Source organism: Puma concolor, chromosome E4, assembly GCF_028749965.1.
Source record: "Puma concolor isolate L17-30 chromosome E4, mPumCon1.1.hap2, whole genome shotgun sequence".
In the NCBI taxonomy this organism is placed as follows: Eukaryota; Metazoa; Chordata; class Mammalia; order Carnivora; family Felidae; genus Puma; species Puma concolor.
This window is the reverse complement of record NC_141683.1, coordinates 65,065,829-65,086,395: the sequence shown is the minus strand read 5'-3', so window position 1 is coordinate 65,086,395 and position 20,567 is coordinate 65,065,829. Positions and strand designations below refer to the sequence as shown.

Below are 20,567 nucleotides of genomic sequence, written 5' to 3'. Positions count from 1 at the left end.
AGTTAGTGCAGTTTTGATTTTTTTTTTTTTTTCCAGAAGTGATCGGCAGCTCAGAGGCATGGATAAGGCAGAATGATTGATGTTCAAAGTTGCCGTGTGGGGCATTGGAACAACCCGGGGAGGCGACTTGCACGTATTGGCAAGATGGAGGCTGGAGGACGAAACCATGGAGCTCAAGTTAGGCAGGAAAAGAGGAAATATGGGGGTGGCAGACAGGGAGAGAGCAGAGGGCTCAATATGGTGGATGTCTAGACTGCGAGAGGAAAAGTAAGACAGAGGAGCAGTGGGGATAACAACCACAGGGCTAGAAAATTGGGGGTTGAGGTCAGAGACCGCAGTGTTTGCATTTAAAGGTTTTTTTTTTTAATATGAAATTTATTGTCAAATTGGTTTCCATACCACACCCAGTGCTCATCCCAACAGGTGCCCTCCTCAATACCCATCACCCGCCCTCCCCTCCCTCCCACCCCCATCAACCCTCAGTTTGTTCTAGGTTTTTAAGAGTCTCTTATGGTTTGGCTTCCTCCTTCTCTAACCTTTTTTTCTTCCTTCCCCTCCCCCCATGGTCTTCTGTTACGTTTCTCAGGATCCACATAAGCGTGAAAACATATGGTATCTGTCTTTCTCTGTGTGACTTATTTCACTTAGCATAACACTCTCCAGTTCCATCCACGTTGCTACAAAAAGCCATATTTCATTCTTTCTCATTGCTACATAGTATTCCATTGTGTATGTAAACCACAATTTCTTTATCCATTCATCAGTTGATGGACATTTAGGCTCTTTCCATAATTTGGCTGTTGTTGAGAGCGCCACTATAAACATTGGGGTACAAGTGCCCCTATGCATCAGCACTCCTGTGTCCCTTGGGTACATTCCTAGCAGTGCTATTGCTGGGTCATAGGGTAGGTCTATTTTTAATTTTTTGAGGAACCTCCACACTGTTTTCCAGAGTGGCTGCACCAATTTGCATTCCCACCAACAGTGCAAGAGGGTTCCCGTTTCTCCACATCCTCTCCAGCATCTATAGTCTCCTGGTTTGTTCATTTTAGCCATTCTGACTGGCGTGAGGTGGTATCTGAGTGTGGTTTTGATTTGTGTTTCCTTGATGAGGAGCGATGTTGAGCATCTTTTCATGTGCCAGTTGGCCATCTGGATGTCTTCTTTAGAGAAGTGTCTATTCATGTTTTCTGCCCATTTTTTCACTGGGTTATTTGTTTTTCAGGCATGGAGTTTGGTGAGCTCTTTATAGATTTTGGATACTAGCCCTTTGTCCGATATGTCATTTGCAAATATCTTTTCCCATTCCGTTGGTTGCCTGTTAGTTTTGTTGATTGTTTCCTTTGCTGTGCAGAAGATTTTTATCTTCATGAGGTCCTAATAGTTCATTTTTGCTTTTAATTCCCTTGCCTTTGGGGATGTGTCAAGTAAGAAATTGCTGTGGCTGAGGTCAGAGAGGTTTTTTCCTGCTTTCTTCTCTAGGGTTTTGATGGTTTCCTGTCTCACATTCAGGTCCTTTATCCATTTTGAGTTTATTTTTGTGAATGGTGTAAGAAAGTGGTCTAGTTTCATTCTTCTGCATGTTGCTGTCCAGTTCTCCCAGCACCATTTGTTAAAGAGACTTTTTTCCATTGGATATTCTTTCCTGCTTTGTCAAAGATGAGTTGGCCATACTTTTGTCGGTCTAGTTCTGGGGTTTCTATTCTATTCCCTTGGTCTATGTGTCTGTTTTTGTGCCAATACCATGCTGTCTTGATGATTACAGCTTTGTAGTAGAGGCTAAAGTCTGGGATTGTGATCCCTCCTGCTTTGGTCTTCTTCAAAATTACTTTGGCTATTCGGGGCCTTTTGTGGTTCCATACAAATTTTAGGATTGCTTGTTCAAGCTTCGAGAAGAATGCTGGTGCAGTTTTGATTGGGATTGCATTGAATGTGTAGATAGCTTTGGGTAGTATTGACATTTTAACAATATTTATTCTTCTAATCCATGAGCATGGAATGTTTTCCCATTTCTGTGTATCTTCTTCAATTTCCTTCATAAGCTTTCTATAGTTTTCAGCATACAGATCTTTTACATCTTTGGTTAGGTTTATCCCTAGGTATTTTATGCTTCTTGATGCAATTGTGAATGGGATCAGTTTCTTTATTTGTCTTTCTGTTGCTTCATTATTAGTGTATAAGAATGCAACTGATTTCTGTACATTGATTTTGTATCCTGCGACTTTGCTGAATTCATCTATCAGTTCTAGCAGACTTCTGGTGGAGTCTATTGGATTTTCCATGTATGCTATCATGTCATCTTCAAAAAGTGAAAGCTTAACTTCATATTTGCCAGTTTTGATGCCTTTGATTTCCTTTTGTTGTCTGACTGCTGATGCTAGCACTTCCAACACTATGTTAAACAACAGCGGTGAGAGTGGACATCCCTGTCGTGTTCCTGATCTCAGGGGGAAAGCTCTCAGTTTTTCCCCATTGAGAATGATATTAGCTGTGGGCTTTTCATAAATGGCTTTTATGATGTTGAAGTATGTTTCTTGTATCCCGACTTTCTCGAGGGTTTTTATTAAGAAAGATGCTGAATTTTGTCAAATGCTTTTTCTGCATCGATTGACAGGATCATATGGTTCTTATTTTTTCTTTTATTAATGTGATGTATCACATTGATTGATTTGCAAATGTTGAACCAGCCCTGCAGCCCAGGAATGAATCCCACTTGATCATGGTGAATAATTCTTTTTATATGCTGTTGAATTTGATTTGCTAGTATCTTATTGAGAATTTTTGCATCCATATTCATCAGGGATATTGGCCTATAGTTCTCTTTTCTTGCTAAGTCTCTGTCTGGTTTAGGAATCAAAGTAATGCTGGCTTCATAGAATGAGTCTGGAAGTTTTCCTTCCCTTTCTATTTTTTGGAACAGCTTGAGAAGGATAGGTATTATCTCTGCTTTAAATGTCTGGTAGAATTCCCCTGGGAAGCCATCTGGTCCCGGACTCTTACTTGTTGGGAGATTTTTGATAACTGATTCAATTTCTTTGCTGGTTATTCAAGCTTTCTATTTCTTCCTGTTTGAGTTTTGGAAGTGTGTGGGTGTTTAGGAATTTGTCCATTTCTTCCAGGTTGTCCAGTTTGTTGGCATATAATTTTTCATAGTATTCCCTGATAATTGCTTGTATTTTGAGGGATTGGTTGTAATAATTCCATTTTCATTCCTGATTTTATCTATTTGGGTCATCTCCCTTTTCATTTTGAGAAGCCTGGCTAGAGGTTTATCAATTTTGTTTATTTTTTCAAAAAACCAACTCTTGGTTTCATTGATCTGTTCTACAGATTTTTTTTAGATTCTATATTGTTTATTTCTGCTCTGATTTTTATTATTTCTCTTCTTCTGCTGGGTTTGGGTATCTTTGCTGTTCTGTTTCTATTTCCTTTAGGTGTGCTGTTAGATTTTGTATTTGGGATTTTTCTTGTTTCTTGAGATAGGCTTGGATTACAAGGTATTTTCCTCTCAGGACTGTCTTCACTGCATCCCAAAGCTTTTGGATTGATGTCTTTTCATTTTCATTTGTTTCCATATATTTTCAAATTTCTTCTTTAATTGCCTGGTTGACCCATTCATTCTTTAGTAGGGTGTTCTCTAACCTCCATGCTTTTGGAGGATTTCCAGACTTTTTCCTGTGGTTGATTTCAAGCTTCATAGCATTGTGGTCTGAAATATGCATGGTATGATTTCAATTCTTGTATACTTATGAAGGGCTGTTTTGTGACCCAGTATGTGATCTGTCTTGGAGAATGTTCCATGTGCACTCGAGAAGAAAGTATATTCTGTTGCTTTGGGATGCAGAGTTCTAAATATACCTGTCAAGTCCATCTGATCCAATGTATCATTCAAGGCCCTTGTTTCTTTATTGATCCTGTGTCTAGATGATCTATCCATTGTTGTAAGTGGAGTATTAAAGTCCCCTGCAATTACCACATTCTTATCAATAAGGTTGCTTATGTTTGTGATTAATTGTTTTATATATTTGGGGGCTCCCGTATTCGGCGCATAGACATTTACAATTGTTAGCTCTTTCTGATGGATAGGCCTTGTAATTATCATATAATTCCCTTCTTCATCTCTTGTGACAGCCTTTAATTTAAAGTCTAGTTTGTCTGATCTAAGTCTGGCTACTCCAGCTTTCTTTTGAGTTCCAGTAGCATGATAGATAGTTCTCCATCCCCTCACTTTCAATCTGAAGGTGTCCTCAGGTCTAAAATGAGTCTCTTGTAGACAGCAAATAGATGGGTCTTGTTTTTTTTATCCATTCTGATACCCTACGTCTTTTGGTTGGAGCATTTAGTCCATTTACATTCAGTGTTATTACAGAAAGATATGGGTTTAGAGTCATTGTGATGTCTGTAGGTTTCATGCTTATAGTGATGTCTCTGGTACTTTGTCGTCCTTGCAACATTTCACTCACAGAATCCCCCTTAGGATCTCTTGTAGGGCTGGTTTAGTGATGATGAATTCCTTCAGTTTTTGTTTGTTTGGGAAGACCTTTATCTCTCCTTCTATTCTGAATGATAGACTTGCTGGATAAAGGATTCTCGGCTGCATGGTTTTTCTGTTCATCACATTGAAGATTTCCTGCCATTCTTTGCTAGCCTGCCAAGTTTCAGTAGATAGATCTGTCAATAGTCTTATCAGTCTCCCTTTATATGTTAGAGCATGTTTATCCCTAGCTGCTTTCAGAATTTTCTCTTTATCCTTATATTTTGCCAGTTTCACTATGATATGTTGTGCAGATTGATTCAAGTTATGTCTGAAGGGAGTTCTCTGTGCCTCTTGGATTTCAATGCCTTTTTCCTTCCCCAGATCAGGGAAGTTCTCAGCTATGATTTGTTCAAGTGCACCTTCAGCCCCTTTCTCTCTCTCTTCCTCTTGGGGAATTCCTATTATATGGATATTGTTCTGTTTGATTGCAGCACTTAGTTCTCTAATTCTCCCCTCATACTCCTGGATTTTTTTCTCTCTTTTTCTCAGCTTCCTCTTTTTCCATAATTTTATCTTCTAATTCACCTATTCTCTCCTCTGCCTCTTCAATCCGAGCTGCGGTCACCTCCATTTTATTTTGCACCTCATTTATAGCATTTTTTAGCTCCTCATGACTATTTCTCAGTCTCTTAATCTCAGTAGCAATAATTCTCTGCTGTCATCTCTACTTTTTTCAAGCCCAGCAATTAATTTTTCAACTCTTACTGTAAATTCTTGTTCCGTTATATTGCTTAAATTGTTTTTGATCAATTTGTTAGCTGTCGCTACTTCCTGGAGTTTCTCTTGAGGAGAATTCTTCCATTTTGTCATTTTGGGTAGTCCCTGGGGTGGCGCCCAACTTCAGGGCACTTCTGCTGTGCTGTCTGGAGTAACTTGTGTTGGTGGGTGGGGCCACAGTCAGACCCAACATCTGTACCCAGCCCACTGCTGGGGCTACAGTCAGACGGTGTGTACCTTATCTTCCCATCTCCCAGGGGCAGGACTCACTGTGGAGTGGTGTGGCCCCTGTCTGGGCTACTTGCACACTGCCAAGCTTGTGGTGCTGCTTCTATGGGATATGGCGTATTAGCCGGGGTGGATCTGCAAGGTGCACAGGGGCGGGAGGGGCAGGCTCAGCTCACTTTGCCTTTGGTGGTCCCCTGCGGGAGGGTCCCTGAAGCACCAGGAGGGAGGCAGACCCGTCGGAGGGATGGATCCACAGAAACACTGTCGTTGGGTGTTTTCGCAGCACAAGCAGTTCGGGAACTCGTTCCCTTTGGGATTTCGGCTGGGGGATGGGAGAGGGAGATGGTGCTGGCCAGTGCCTTTTTTCCCCGCCGAGCTGAGCTCTGTCTTCCAGGGCTCAACACCTCTCCCTCCTGGTGTCCTCTCACCCTCCTGCTCTCTGAGCAGAGCTGTTGACTTTTAACATTCCAGATGTTAAGTCCCACTGGCTGTCAGAACCCATGCAGTCTGGCCCCTCTGCTTTTGCCAGCCAGTCTCAGTGGCTCTGCCTTGCCAGGCAGGCTGCCCCTCTACCACCCCGGCTTCTTCCCGCCTGTCTGTGTAGTGCACACTGCCTCTCTGCCCTTCCTACCCTCTTCCATGGGCCTCTTGTCTACGCTTGGCTCCGGAGATTCCGTTCTGCTAGTCTTCTGGTAGTTTTCTGGGTGATTTAGGCAGGTGTGGGTGGAATCTAATTGATCAGCAGGATGAGGTGAGCCCAGCGTCCTCCTATGCTGCCATCTTCCAAATCTATCTACTTTTTCATTTATTATTTATTTTTGAGAAAAAGAGACAGAGTGCAAGCAGGAAAGAGGCAGAGAGAGAAGGAGAATCTCAAGCAGGCTCCACGCTGCCAGCGCAGAGCCCGATGTGGGGCTTGATCTCATGAAGCTATGAGATCATAACCTGAGCTGAAATCAAGAGTTGGATGCTTAACTGACTGAGCCTCCCAGGTGCCCCCGGAGTGTTTGAATGTAAATGTAATTATAGCAAAGGGACTGACATTGGTCAAGGCAGGCTCAGCTGTGCTGCAATAAACCCCAACCCTCAGGGCCTTTACACATTCAAGTTTAATTCCTGCTCACACATAGTCCGGTGCAGATGCCCCTGGTGAGAGGGTTCCTATGGATGACTCTTCTCAAGCAGTGGAGTGGCTTTTCTGTCTAGTGGCTCTTTGAAGGTTCCCTTCACTGGTCCCTTCTTACCCAGCTTGTATTTATTCCGTCTTTAATTGTTGCTGCAATAGACTGACATGTGGAGGAAGGTCGGAAGCATGGAGGTTCATGCGACCCCTTCTTTAGCACCTCAGCCTGCACGTGACACATATCGCTTCTGCTCATTCCCCGGAGGTGAGAACCAGTCACGTGGCCCCACCCAGACGCAAACAGGGCTGGGAAACGTCATCCCCATTTAGAAAGCTTCTCCCCAGCAATAGCCCCATGTGATGGCTGGCCACAGTCAGGAGTCAACTGTGACTGCTTTTAGGCCATGAGGAACACTCACCAAGTTCTGAGCAAATGACAGCAACAGCCAGGGATGGGGTATGTGACACCTGGATGACAGGGGCCTTAAACAAATGACACTTGAATTAGGGTGAGCGGATTATTGATCTGGCCATGATACTGTGGATTAGGGAGGGCTTTAGTTCCACAGCTTATCCTGAAGTACTTTGGGGAGAGAGAAAGAGAACCCTTGGTTTGAGAGAAAAACAGGGAAAATTATATTCTCTGAGGAATGTCTACTGAAGAAGGGTCAAGGGGCATTTAACCCCAGGGTATATTAGAAAGGTTTGAGAAGGTGGAGAGGAATGGGGGCCAGGGAATCTGGACCCAGGTATAAGAAGAATGGAATAGTTTAGGGATGAGACTGTGGGGAGAGGGTAGTTGGGAAAGAATCACATTTTGGGGGCTGGACAAGTGTAGGAGGAACATGGTGGGATGGATTTGTTTTGGCCACATAATTGAAAGACAGTTTGTTCTTGCGACATTCTGGAGGGGTAGCAGGCGGAACTCATTGTCTCTTGGCTGCTATCTGGGTGGGTTCTCCTTCTTGGAGCATTAAGGTCTCTGACAGATGGGAAAGTTCCTTTGGAAGGAGTCATCCCTGCCTTTGAGCTTGAGATCTCTGGGGAAAAGCAGGAATCAATGCTGGTGACTTCTGGGGAGGCTCCATTGTGATGGGAGGCCCTAAGGGTAGAAGGCCACATAGGGGAGTGAAGTGTGGTGGCCAGGAGGGGTAAGGTCTTCCTGCCAAGGCCTGCAAAGTGAGACAGTTGTCACCAAGGAGGCTGAGTATCTCATCTCATCTCATCTCATCTCATCTCATCTCATCTCATCTCATCTCATCTCATCTCATCTCATCTCATCTCACCCTGAGAGAGTGGGTGAGGGCTTGAGTGGGTCAGAGGGACAGGAGGAAGAGACAATCTCAAGCAGGCACCACACCCAGTGCAGAGCCCATGCAGGGCTCGATCCCATAACCCTGGGATCATGACCTGGAGCTGAAATTATGAGTTGGACGCTCAACCAACTGAGCCACCCAGGCACCCAAAAGTCTGTGACTATGACCAGGGCTTCTTTCCCTGTGAATGAATTTCAGTATTCACAAAATTTAATACACAGGTCATGTGTGTTTTCTACCCGTGTGTTACAGGTTCTATTTCCCTTAGATAATTTATATACGGATTTAAAACAGGACGACAGGTCTACCTATGCGTTCAGGTCTGTTTCAACTCAAAGACACCATACCTTCTTCATGGTATTATTAAAGCTGTAGTCGTTCCTGCCGTGTATTTCCCACACAATGAAATTGACTTCCACATCTTCAACATAACCATTTTCATTGTATCTGCGTGAGACAACAAGCACAACAATAGTAGTTGAGGGTAGAGGACAGGGGTTAAGAGCGGCAGCTTTCTTGTCTGGTGGGCTTCCGTTTCAGTTCTGTGTTTATCCCTGAACAGCCAGCCTTGCAGCCCCAGGGAGGTGACTTATGTTCTGGAAGCCTCGACATCCTCACTTATCTGTAAAATAACAACTGTACCTACTGTACAGGTTTCCTTCACCTCTCAAAATCAGCCTCATAGTGACAGAGCAGAATGATGTCGCCTTTTCAACAGTCAGAGCCCTAAGTGCTCTTCAGTTTGACGGGAACCACGTAGTGAGGAGGTGAGGCCCTGCCGTGCTGGCTGGTCGCAGGGAAAAAGACTGCAGGGATGAAGGAGGAAGGGCACAGCAAAGGTCCCCTGGTGTCATTGAATCCACATGAATTCTTTTGGTGACTGTTGCATGCCAGCGAATTAAAGCACGGAATCACTAGGAGAGCAGATGCTCTGGATCTCCACCCGGCTGGAGGACAGGGCTGAGTGTCAGGGGACGGGCAGCAGCAGTGAGACCTCTCATGCGGCCGAGAGCTAGAAGTGGTCACCAGCTCCCAGGAGCCACAGTCATGCATGGCCCATGCCCAGAGAGCTCGTGATGACTTCTACCCACAGCAGACCCCAGCAGACAGTCAAGCATGGACAGGTTGCCCACCCCCCAGATGCCAGCACTGGAGACATAAGCCCCATTGAGCTTAGAGTATTCACCCCAAATTCAGTGTGTTTCAAAAGGGATGTTCCTTCAAATTGTTAAGATCATTATTATTGGTTTTTTTTTTTGTTTGTTTTTTTTTTTTTTGGTACCGTATGGAAACAGGGGCTTGAGACCAAAGTTCAGGTTCAGTTACTGGTGAAGTTACTGGTGTGTACCAGACCTTGCTGCCATTTTAAACATGGTCACATCTTCCTTCTCCATCAGTCAGTGACCATTTTTCTGAATGGGAATGTCTCCTCCCCCCACCCCATCCCCCAGGATGAAAATTTCACTTAGGACTTTGGTTCAGGCACTTGCTTCTGGGCTCTGACTCCAGGACTCTTGCCCCAGTGTCTGATATTTTCTCTTGCTTCCCCTCTCTGTGTTTATCCGTAAAAGATCAAGGGTCCTTGACAGTGTTTCTCTACCCACTGCCCGCAACTCTGCCTGACTTCACGGGTCGCTCTACCTGGCTCTCCGTATGTCCTACAACCCGACACCGTCCATTCTTGCTTAGAAAAACCAGCTGTTGTCCCATTCACAAGCAGGGCAGGGGATTTTTACGTATCAGAAAGTGGTATCTGAAGAAGCTACTTTATTTTCATCTTAATTCATTTTTAGGAACCATGAAGACATGAACTCAGGTGTGACTAGCTAGGGGTTAGAGTAGTGGTGGTCGACTTGTTTCCCAGCACAGGAGGAAGGTCACAGAGAACTCTAAACTCTAAAGTTCCTTCCACAGGAAAATGCACACACGTGTGTGACACATTTAATGTGGTATGCAGTTTCGGAGATTTGGGTCAGGCTTTAGCAAAGCTCTCATTCTAGGAGATTTGGAAGGTGCAGCTTGTTTGCATCTTCTGAAAACCATCACATTCTTGAATTATTAAGGACTAATTGTAAAGCCAGACCTTTTATTTGAATTCAGAAAAAAGATTTTCCTTGAACTGGGAGCAGACATCTTTTGACACTCACAAAACCAATAAGCTATAGCGTCATCTAGTGGCAATAAGGATAAATTACATGACCCCATATTTCCCGGGTTTATAATGCTCCTTGATGATGTTTTATTGATTTCACTGAGCATATGGGACAAAAATACTTCCCCGTGTAAGCATGGCTTATTTTCATTAACGTTCATTAATAAGATATGATACCAATGAAACCTGAGAAATTCGGAAATGTCTTTACTTGGCAACCAACTTCCCTACAACTTGTAACTTCACTGTGACAGTTCCCCTTTTGGAATTCGGAAGGAGAGACCTCTCCGTGGATCCACTGGATGCATATGTTTTCAGTCCTGCACGGCCACTCAGCCCACGGTATCATGTCTTTTATTTTCTGTTTTGTGGTGCTTTAATAGCTGGGTTAATTATCCCAGGAGAATGAATTGGAAGCAGCATGCTCTATCAAGTGAGTCCTGGTGCCCAGACATGTAAATAAGTAACCCCAAGACAAACGTGCCGCCACGTGGTCCAAAGTAGGGTTTGCTGCTGTCTGCTCTCCCGCCCGCCTCCTTCACCCCTCGCAGACTCTCATCTGCCCCTTGACCTCACCAGATTTCCAATCCTGACCCCTCTCTGCTTTCCTCCTCCAGGCAGTTTCCTCCCTGCCCAGCATCCTGGATTCATTCACTTGTTCTGGCCCTGCCTCCAACATCTCACCCCAGTCTTGGACGTCACACTGTGCCTTCCGCATTCAGGCACATGTCACTCGAGAAATTCAAATATGTGGGATTGAACCCACTTGTGGCGTCAACTCAATTGTGCCTTCGGTGTTGTCTGATCATCTTTCTATGGGTCGCCTTAGCCAGACCATCTCACATTACCTTCAGTGACCCCTGACATCCTCCTCAAAGCTCCTCCTCAACCCCTCAGGGCGCCCCGTTTACACAGCGTCCTTTCTCTTTCATGGAAGTAAATTGAGGCTGTCAGACATGACTTCTCTTCACTCCCACACTCCTATTTCCAAACCAGTCACTTTCTACATTTAATTTTACTCCTTCCGGGGCGCCTGGGTGGCTCAGTCGGTTAAGCATCCAACTTCGGCTCAGGTCATGATCTCACAGTCAGTGAGTTGGAGCCCCACATCAGGCTCTGTGCTGACACCTCCGAGCCTGGAGCCTGCTTCGGATTCTGTGTCTCCCCCTCTCTGGTCCTTCCCCTCTTGCACTCTGTCTCTATCTCTCTCAAAAATAAATAAATATCAAAAATAAAAATAAAAACAAATTTTTTTTACTCCTTCCCCCCAAGTCTCAGAGGATGAATTATTCTTCTTTCAACATTGCCACCTGGGCCTTTGATGCTACTTCCCCAGTTTTCTTCATGGACTTGGCTCCTATAGCTTATTTCATTTTAATTAGAAAATATTTCAAATATGCAGAACACAGAGAATAATGTGAAAGTTGTTATATATCATTCCCATCCAGGTTTTAAACTTTACTTATACATAAATATATCCATGAATCATATATAGTGTTGCTTTGTGGGTTTGCAAATAAATGTAACATGAGGTTACACTGCAAGTATATTTTGGCAACTTCCCCCCCCCCTCCCCCCCGACATTCAATATTAGGTTTTGAGATGAATCCATAGAAGTTTCCAGTCTCTTGATCTCTTTTCCTCCTCAGCAGCTCCCTCCCGGCTACTCTTCCTTCCCTACCCAACCCGAGCTTCGTGGCTGACTGTCCGATTCCCTCTTACAAACATCTTAGTCATTCATTTTCACTGCTGAGCAGTATTGCACTGGCTGACCGTACAACGTATACATCCAAATGTTCACTATGTTTTGTTATGTGTATGTTACCACAATTTGAAAAATCTGTACATAAAGACACCATAAGCACACATTTCCGCCACGCGTCCTTTGCACTCGGTTTATGGTAAGATACCGCGAGGTAGCAGGAAGAGTAGGAGAATGTGAAGCCAAGTGAAGAAAACGTTTCAATTGGGAGGGAGTGACCAGCTATGCAATTCTTGCTAATGAGGTCAGGTAGGGTGAGTCCTGTGGGCTGAGCACTGGGTGTACCAATATGGAGGCCACCGGTGACACTAGCTAGCAGTGCTAGTGGCGTGGTGCTGGTAGAATCCTCACTGAGAGGGGTTGGGGGAGAGGAGGAGAGTTAGTCACGGTGAGTATGGTAGCTGAAGAGGTAGTGGGGTCAAGGGAGGGTCTTGTGGTTTTGTTTCTGATCACGTTAGAACTGCAGGTTTCTTTGATGATACAGTCAAGAGGGAAAAGTCGATGATGCCGGAGAAGGAGGGGGCAGTTTCGGAAGCAGTGTTCTGAATTAGGAAAGCAGGTGGGGATCCAGTTCCCAGATGGAGAGAGAGGCCTTACAGGAACGTATAGTTCACCTATGATGATAGGAAGACAGACAGAGTTCAAGGGGACGGATGTTTGCAGATGAGTAGGTAAGGTGGTAGAAGTTTGTGGAGACCTCTTCTGATTGAGGTCACTGGGACTCATTCGTCTTCCTCCTTCTCTCTTTTCTTCTATCAATTATCAATCAATTTTCAAGCCCTGTGTATTACAATCCCTCATTTTTCTCATAAATAATTCCTCTTCTTTGTCCTTGCAGCTATTTTAATCACTTGTTTTTTTCCTCCATGAACTACCAGTATAGTTTACCACCTGGTCTCCCTACTTAGACTTGCTTTCCTGAAGGTCATCTTCTACCCTTCTCCCAGAGAGAACTAGTTAAGGCACACATTTGATCATGCCACTCTACCATAGAATGGACAGAAAGTCTTTCACAAGGTAGACTCCACCTAGCTAGTTTCCCAGCCTCTTGGCTTGACACTTACTGCCTCACTTAATGCCCCAACAGCATTTTACTGTTGGAACTGTGCATTTTCTTCCTCACCGTCATTTTTTCTTGAAAGGCTCCCTGGTGGAGTCCATTATCACCTTCCCCACTTCTCTTTTTCCCTCCCTGCCTTCAGCTAAATACTCATTATCCTTTAAGACTCAGTGACTAGCTCAAATGCAAGTTATTCTGGAAATATTTCCCAAAGCCCATCTCCCTTCCGCAGCTGGGTTGGATTCTTTTCTTTTGAGTTTCCTTTTTATTATTCCATATCAGCTCATATGTTTATCTAATTCATCAGGCTCTTGAGCCCTGGGAACAGAAATCCTATCTTATTTATCTTTGAATTCCCATTGCCTACCAGAGTAAAATGTTCAAAGATGTTTAATAATAATGAATTGAAGAGTACACTTCTCTGGGAGAGAACATTAAGATTATGTACCACTGGGGGATTAGGTACTGCATTAAACAAAAAACAAAAAAAAAAACAAGGAGCCTGGGAAGATGGCAGAATAGGAGGACCCTGAGCTCATCCCATCCCACATTTTCAACTAGACATCACCCACATCCAAATCAATAAGCCAGAGAGTTATCTGAAGACTGGTAGAACAGACTCCGCTACTAAATATAGAAAAGAAGAGAGGTAAGGAACACAAAAGAAATGAGTAATTCTGTAAAAAAAAAAAAAGTCAGTCAAGGAACTCACACAAAAAAAGGATGTAAAACATAATAACATATACCTAAAATATAGGTAGGAGAGGCAAAAAGAGTGGTTTCAAACTTAAATGACCACGAACTTAATATAGACTGCTGCATGCAGATGAGGTTATATACAAACCTGATGGTAACCATATACCAAAAACTGTTAATAAGTATGCAAAGACTAAAGAGAAAGAAATGCAAATATATCACTAAAGAAAATCAACAAAACGTGAGAGAAAGACAAGAAAGGATCAGAGAAAATCTTCAGGAACAACTAAGTAATAAACCAAGTGATAAAATGGCAGTCAGTTTATACCCATCAATACTTACTTTGAATGGATTAAACACTCCAATCAAAAGACATAGGGTGACAGAAAGGACAAAAAAACAAGACTCATTTTTGGGGCACCTGGGTGGCTCAGTCAGTTAAGTGCCTGACTCTTTTGATTTCTGCTCAGGTCATGATCTCACAGTTTGTGAGATCGAGCCCCATGTTGGTCTCTGCATTGACAGCATTAAGCCTGCTTGGGATTCTCTCTCTGCCCCTCCCCTGTTTATGTGCTCGCTCTCTCTCTCAAAATAAATAAATAAACTTAAAAAAAACTCACCAAAAACAAAACAAGAGCTATCTATATGTTGCTTACAGGAGACTCATTTTAGACCAAAAGACACCTGCAGATTGAAAGTGAGGGGATGGAGAAACGTTTATCAATGCAAATGGACATCAAAAGAAAGCTGGGCTAGCAATACTTCTATTGGAAAAACTAGACTTTAAACAAAGACTGTAACAAGAGACAAAGAAAGATACTATATAATAATAAAGGGGACAATACAAGAAGATACAACAATTGTAAATATTTATGCACCAAACATCAAAGCACCCAAATGGATAAAAAAGTTAACAAACATAAAGGAGCTAATTGATAATAATACAATAATAGTAGGGGACTTTAACAACCCACTTACATCCATGGACAGATCATCTATATAGGACATCAACAAGGAAACAATGGCTCTGAATGACACACTGGACCACATGGATTTAACAGATATATTCAGGACCTTCCATCCTAAAACAGCAGAATACACATTCAAGTGCACTCAGAACATTCTGCAGAATAGATCACATATTAAGCCATAAAACAAATCTTAACAAATTCAAGAAATTGAAGTCATACATGCGTCTTTTCTCACCACAATGCTATGAAACTAGGAGTCAACCACAAGAAAAAGTCTGGAAAGAGCACAATATATGGAGGTTAAAGAACATGCTACTAAACAATGAGTGGGTCAACAAGAAATCAAAGAAAAAATAAAAAAGTACATGGAAACATATGACAATGAAAACACAATGTCTCAAAACCTCTGGGATGCAGCAAAAGTGGTCCTAAGAGGGAAGTATATACCAATATAGGCCTACTTCAAGAAGCAAGAAAAATCTCAAATAAACAACCTAACCTTGCACCTAAATAAGCTAAAATAAGACAACAAAACCTTAAACCAGCAGAAGAAAGGAAATAATAAAGGTTAGAGCATAAATAAGTGTTATAGAAACTGAAAAACCAATAGAACAGTTCAATGAAACCAAAAGCTGGTTCTTTGAAAAAATCAATAAAATTGGAAAACCTGTGGCCAGACTTCTCAAAGAAAGAGAGACAGACAGAGAGAGAGAGAGAGAGAGAGAGAGAGAGAGAGAGAGAAAGTGAGCAGGAAAGGACCCAAATAAATAAAACCATAAACAAGAGAGGAGAAATAACAACCAACACCACAGAAATACAAACAATTATAAGAGAATATTATGAAAAAACCATAACGGCAAAAAATTGGACAATCTAGAAGAAATGAACAAATGCCTGGAAATGTACAAACTACCCAAACTGAAACAGGACGAAATAGAAAATTTGAGCGGATGAATAATCAGCAAAGAAATTGAGTCAGTAATCAAAATATTCCCCCAAAAACAGAAGTCCAGGACCAGATGGCTACACAGCTGAATTCTACCAAGCATTATTTCTTCATTTAAAAAAATTTTTAGTTAGTTAATATACCGTGCAATATTGGTTTCAGAAGTAGAATTTAGTGATTCTTCACTTACATACAACACCCAGTGCTCATCACAACAAGTGCCTTCCTTAGTACCTATCACCCGTCTAGTCCATCTTGCACTATCCTCCCTCCATCAATCCTCAGTTTGTTCCCTATCATTAAGTCTCTTATGGTTTGTTTCCATTTCTTATCTCCCCACCTTCCCATATGTTCATTTGTTTTGCTTCTTAAACTCCACATATGAGTGAAATCATATATTTGTCTTTCTCTGATTGACTTATTTTGCTTAGGATAATACATTCTAGCTCCATCCATGTGGTTGCAAATGGCAAGATTTCATTCTTTTAGATGGCTGAGTAATATTCCATTGTGCGTGTGTATAAAATGGAGTATTATTCAGCCATGAAAAAGAATGAAATCTTGCCATTTGCAATGACATGGATGGAGCTAGAGAGTATAATGCTAACTGAAATAAGTCAGAGAAAGACAGATACCGTATAATTTCACTGATATGTAGAGTTTAAAAACCAAAACAAATGAGAAAGGGAAAAAAAGAGAGAGAGACAAATCAACAAACAGACTCCTAATTATAGAGTACAGTCTGATGGCTACCAGAGGGTATGGGGGTGGAGGGAATGGGTGATATAGGTGATGGGGATTAAGGAGTGCACTTGTCATAATGAGCACAGGGTGATGTATGGAACTATTGACTTACTATATTGTACACCTGAAACTAATGTAACAGTATGTTAACTAACTGGAATTAAAACAAAATTTAAAAAACAAAGCAAAACAAACAAAGAGAAAAATGAGGCCTCAGTGGTGGAAGGGGTTTCAAGGGTTCTCAGGAAAAGCAGTGGCATCACTAGATGTGTAGAAGAACAAAACTTAAGAAGATAGCAGAATGGCCTGATAGCTCAGAGGACCCAGAACAGAGGGACTGTAGGACAATGATGTAGAGGGCACAGCACAGAATCTTAGAACTGCCATGGGTGAGGAGTGGTGGGCAGGACATGATGGCAGAGGACTTCTGGGTCCCAATAAGGACAGCTCCCATAGCAAAATTAAATCAGAGCACCTGATTCACTATGTCATACCTACCACCTGAGAGATCTCAGAAATTGTCTCTAGCCTGAGAGGTCCTGTAAACTCTAAAGCTGGAAACCTTGACTAAAATTTTGATATTTTACACATAAGAATTTCATTTCCAGTAATTTTTCCTAATGGCATATCTGGACTGGTATCCAAACATGTATGTAAGTGGATATTCACCACCATTTTGTTTATAATAGCAAAAAAAAAAAAAAAAAAAAAAAAAATTAGGAAATGGGTCATTTAGCTCTTATATTTTTCTATTTTAAGTTTTGCAACAAGCTGTGTAACTGCTATAATCATGGGGTCCCTGGGTGACTCAGTTGGTTAAGAGTCAGACTCTTGATATCAGCTCAGGTCTTGATCTCAGGGTCATGATTTTGAGCTCCATGTTGTGTGTGGAGCCTACTTAAAATCATCAATCAAGAATAAAATCAAAGATACAAGCAAAGTAATATAAAACTACATGCAAAAGCCTTCCTAATAGCATTTTATTCTCATTATAAAATATTATTTTTAAGAATTAAGTTAGAGATAATATTTTTGAAATCTCCCCAATGTACCAGCCCTTATCAGCAATCTAGTTTCTTTCCTTGCAACCTTTCAGTTATTGTTGGCCCATGGACAGAACAGTCATATGTCACCTGGGGAAAGTAATTCCTATCAAACAGGCAGGGGTGCTGGTAAGAGCTTGGGGAGAGCTATAAAGAGAATAAAGCAAGGGTGAAGAGATCACCTGCATGCCTGAGAAGAGCCTCAGTTATCTTATACACTATGTCTCAGTGGTGAAATTACAAGCTCTCTCAACAGGCAAGCACCATGGGTAGTCCAACTTTGTATAACTAGTATTGAAAACCTAGAGTTGCATATATTGGGTGCTCAAAAATATTTATTATTAAGTGCATAATTAATTAGCTTTGTTTTCATACTTTAATTTTGAAACTTTCAAAGTAAGTAAAAATTTTAGTAAGAATATACTTACAATTGAACCAAAGGGTGAAACTTTTCTCGAAAATCAAGTCTCAATGGGCAGCCATATTCTTTCCAATTATATTTTACTCGCTAGAAAAGGAAAAATGATTTAGTTATTTTCTATATATGTCTGATTGATAAAATTATAGTTTTCTTACCAAGTTTTTAGATGGTTTATTCCTCAAATATGACCTGTAAAAAAAGAATCATTTTTCATTACTTATTTTTCTTTCTTCTTTTCAAACTTAAAAATCAAAACCATTACTTTGTTCAGGTAAGGAGGTATTACAAAAGTTAAATAAATAAACATAATTACAAAATACTCCCCAAATGTGTGGAGATTAAATAACACACTTCTAAATAACTCATGGGTCAAAGAAGAAATCTTAAGAGAAATTTTAAAACATTTTGAACTAAATGAAAATGAAAACACAACTTATCAAAATTTGTGAGTTGCAGCAAAAGCAGTGCCTAGAGGTAAATTCATAGCAATGAATGCATATTTTAGAAAAGATTGATGTTAATAGGAATTAATACTACTTGATTCTAAATTATTGGTGTTATATTAATATGAGACTCAGTGCTTATGTTAAAACTATTTCTTACTTTTCAATATGGTAAAAGAAATCATGCTGAAGACATTCTTTTTTATTAAATCTACAAAAAATAAAACATAATGAAGTTGTAATATTATCATCCCTTATATACTTAACAGACATTTAATCATTTAACTCAGTGATTCTCAGACTTGAGAGTATCACAGAATTGTCACTTACTGAATTAGAATCCTGGGGTTGGTGTGTGGCCCTCGCATTTCTATTTAAAAAAATCAGCTTCATAAATGTTTCTGAGGACATCAGAATTTGAAATATATTGATTTATATATATTTGATACATGTGAAGAATTCACTGAAAATCTATCAAAATAAGATAAATTTCTTTGGACTATTTTCTTCCATATATATATATATATATTAAACACAGACTTCTAATTGTTACTGGAGACTCAGTTGTACAGGTAAGGAGCTACTTTAAGCATTCACATAATTTCCAGTTAGGATTCATGCAGACATAAGGCTATCATGGTCTATAAAGTGATAAAATTTTCAGTAAGTTAAATTATTCATTTGACCATTTTTGCTGGCTACTTCCAGCAAGGGAGTGACTCAAATCACCACTGTGTTTAGAGAGATATTGGAAGTCTACACCATCTCCCACCCTGAAACTCAAAACAGACCCCATGAGATGCTCTTCATCATGGACATTTCTCCTGTCATGGGCACCTTGAACTCCATAGGTCTCCTTTCATGACTGTGAAAACCTTAGGCCTATCACATCCTGAATTTAAGATCAGAGGGTCATTTTTCGGGTTGCAGTCATTCTTAGTCATTGACTAAGAGGCCTAGAATAAGGTACTGAAATCTATGTTTTTCAAACATGCTTTCCAGATAGGTCTGGTGAACAACCACCTATCTGACAATTGCCATGTATACCCTCCCAGAACAGACTGATTCAAGCTGCATTTCACTGAAGAAAGAAATCTGCAGGCACGGCTACTGTGTGCAGTAGTTCTGGGAAACAGGACAGCAGTTATTCTCAAATTTTAATGCTCTTGCTAATCTCCCGGAAATTTAGTTAAAATAGAGGTTCTGTCTCAGCAGGAGTGGGAGAAGGTCACAGATTATGCATTTCTAATAATTCCCCAAGATGCCAGTGTTGGTCCACTGACCATTCTCTAAGAAGCAAGGACGTGGACCATCCCAGAAGCAGGATGCTCTATGCTATATAAATTAGTTAGCCTTCGTGTTTCCTGGAACAGGAGTTATGGAAAATGCAAATTCCTTGCTGAATTAAATAAGAATACTTAATCACCAAGCCAGCAACCGATCATCACAATTCCACACTCCAAAGGTTATTGGAATGGCAGGTGAATAGACAATTGTTTGGATGAGAGCAAGTCGTTTCACAAATAGACTTGCATAAGAGCCCCTGGTCCCCCGCTCTCCCCCACTCCTAACGGCAGGAGACCTTCTCGTCTCAAGTGCACCTTTATCTCAGCTGAACGTACTGTGCTTGCTGACCTCGAGTCTCGCCCACACAGAAGAGAGCTTTGGCAAGTGGATGACAAAATCCAGCGTGCTTCATCATGAACCACAGTAAGATCAAATAAAGAGAACCGTGGGGTTCTCTGGAGGAAGCACTGATGGCTCTGTGAGGTTTGCTCTAAAAAAATGTCCCATGGGAAATGGTGCAGGAAACTGAGGCTTCTCTGATGTGGATGTAAGTGATTCTCTGACAGAGATGAGATCATGACTGATTTGAGTAGGACAGAAAGTAGGCCTAAGTGTTTCTGCCTCTCCCTTCCCTGGGAAGTGAGCCTGAAGAGCTGAGAAGAGGTGATGGTGAAAGCTGGGAACTGGATTATTAAAAGGGAAGGCGGAGAAAAATGCTGGGAAAGAGGGAAAGAGGTTAATTCTTTTTATCTGTTTGTGCGATTCAGATGTAAGGTTTGACTTGGCAAAAGGTTCACACAAATTTAGTTTGGACAAACTTCAAATTTTGGACACCAATGCCGATTCAACTTTGGATTTCATAAAGAACATGTCAGTCATCAGGCTAATAGCACCACCAGTAATTACAATGTAGTTCACCATTTGTTTTAAAATGCAAAGAGTAAGACAGGTCAAATGCAAATATACTTGCCCTTTAACAGCAATGTATTTACGAGGATTACAGCCAACAGCTATTTGGAACACCTAAAATGAAGCAATTTAAGTGGTGAGATCAGCGGTTCTGGTTCTCATGAGCTAAAAGCAATTGCATTTTCGATTTGAAATAATAACCTTTTAAATGT

The 20,567-nt window shown here is 41.4% G+C and overlaps 1 protein-coding gene across 3 annotated transcripts in view; it reads right to left on the bottom strand.

Moving 5' to 3' along the window:
• The window catches only part of CATSPERE (catsper channel auxiliary subunit epsilon), a 201,828-nt gene that overhangs the window by 17,154 nt on the left and 164,107 nt on the right, over positions 1-20,567 (bottom strand). For all 3 annotated transcript variants that reach the window (XR_015245774.1, XM_086693173.1, XM_086693172.1), the window contains 5 exons: positions 20,417-20,469; positions 18,320-18,370; positions 17,872-17,905; positions 17,724-17,803; positions 8,269-8,368 (listed from right to left, as the gene is read on the bottom strand). Coding sequence is in view for 2 of the 3 variants with exons in the window: in XM_086693173.1 (XP_086549299.1) it covers positions 8,269-8,368; positions 17,724-17,803; positions 17,872-17,905; positions 18,320-18,370; positions 20,417-20,469 (318 nt within the window). In the remaining variant the exon portion in view is untranslated. The remainder of the gene's footprint in view (positions 1-8,268; positions 8,369-17,723; positions 17,804-17,871; positions 17,906-18,319; positions 18,371-20,416; positions 20,470-20,567) is intronic.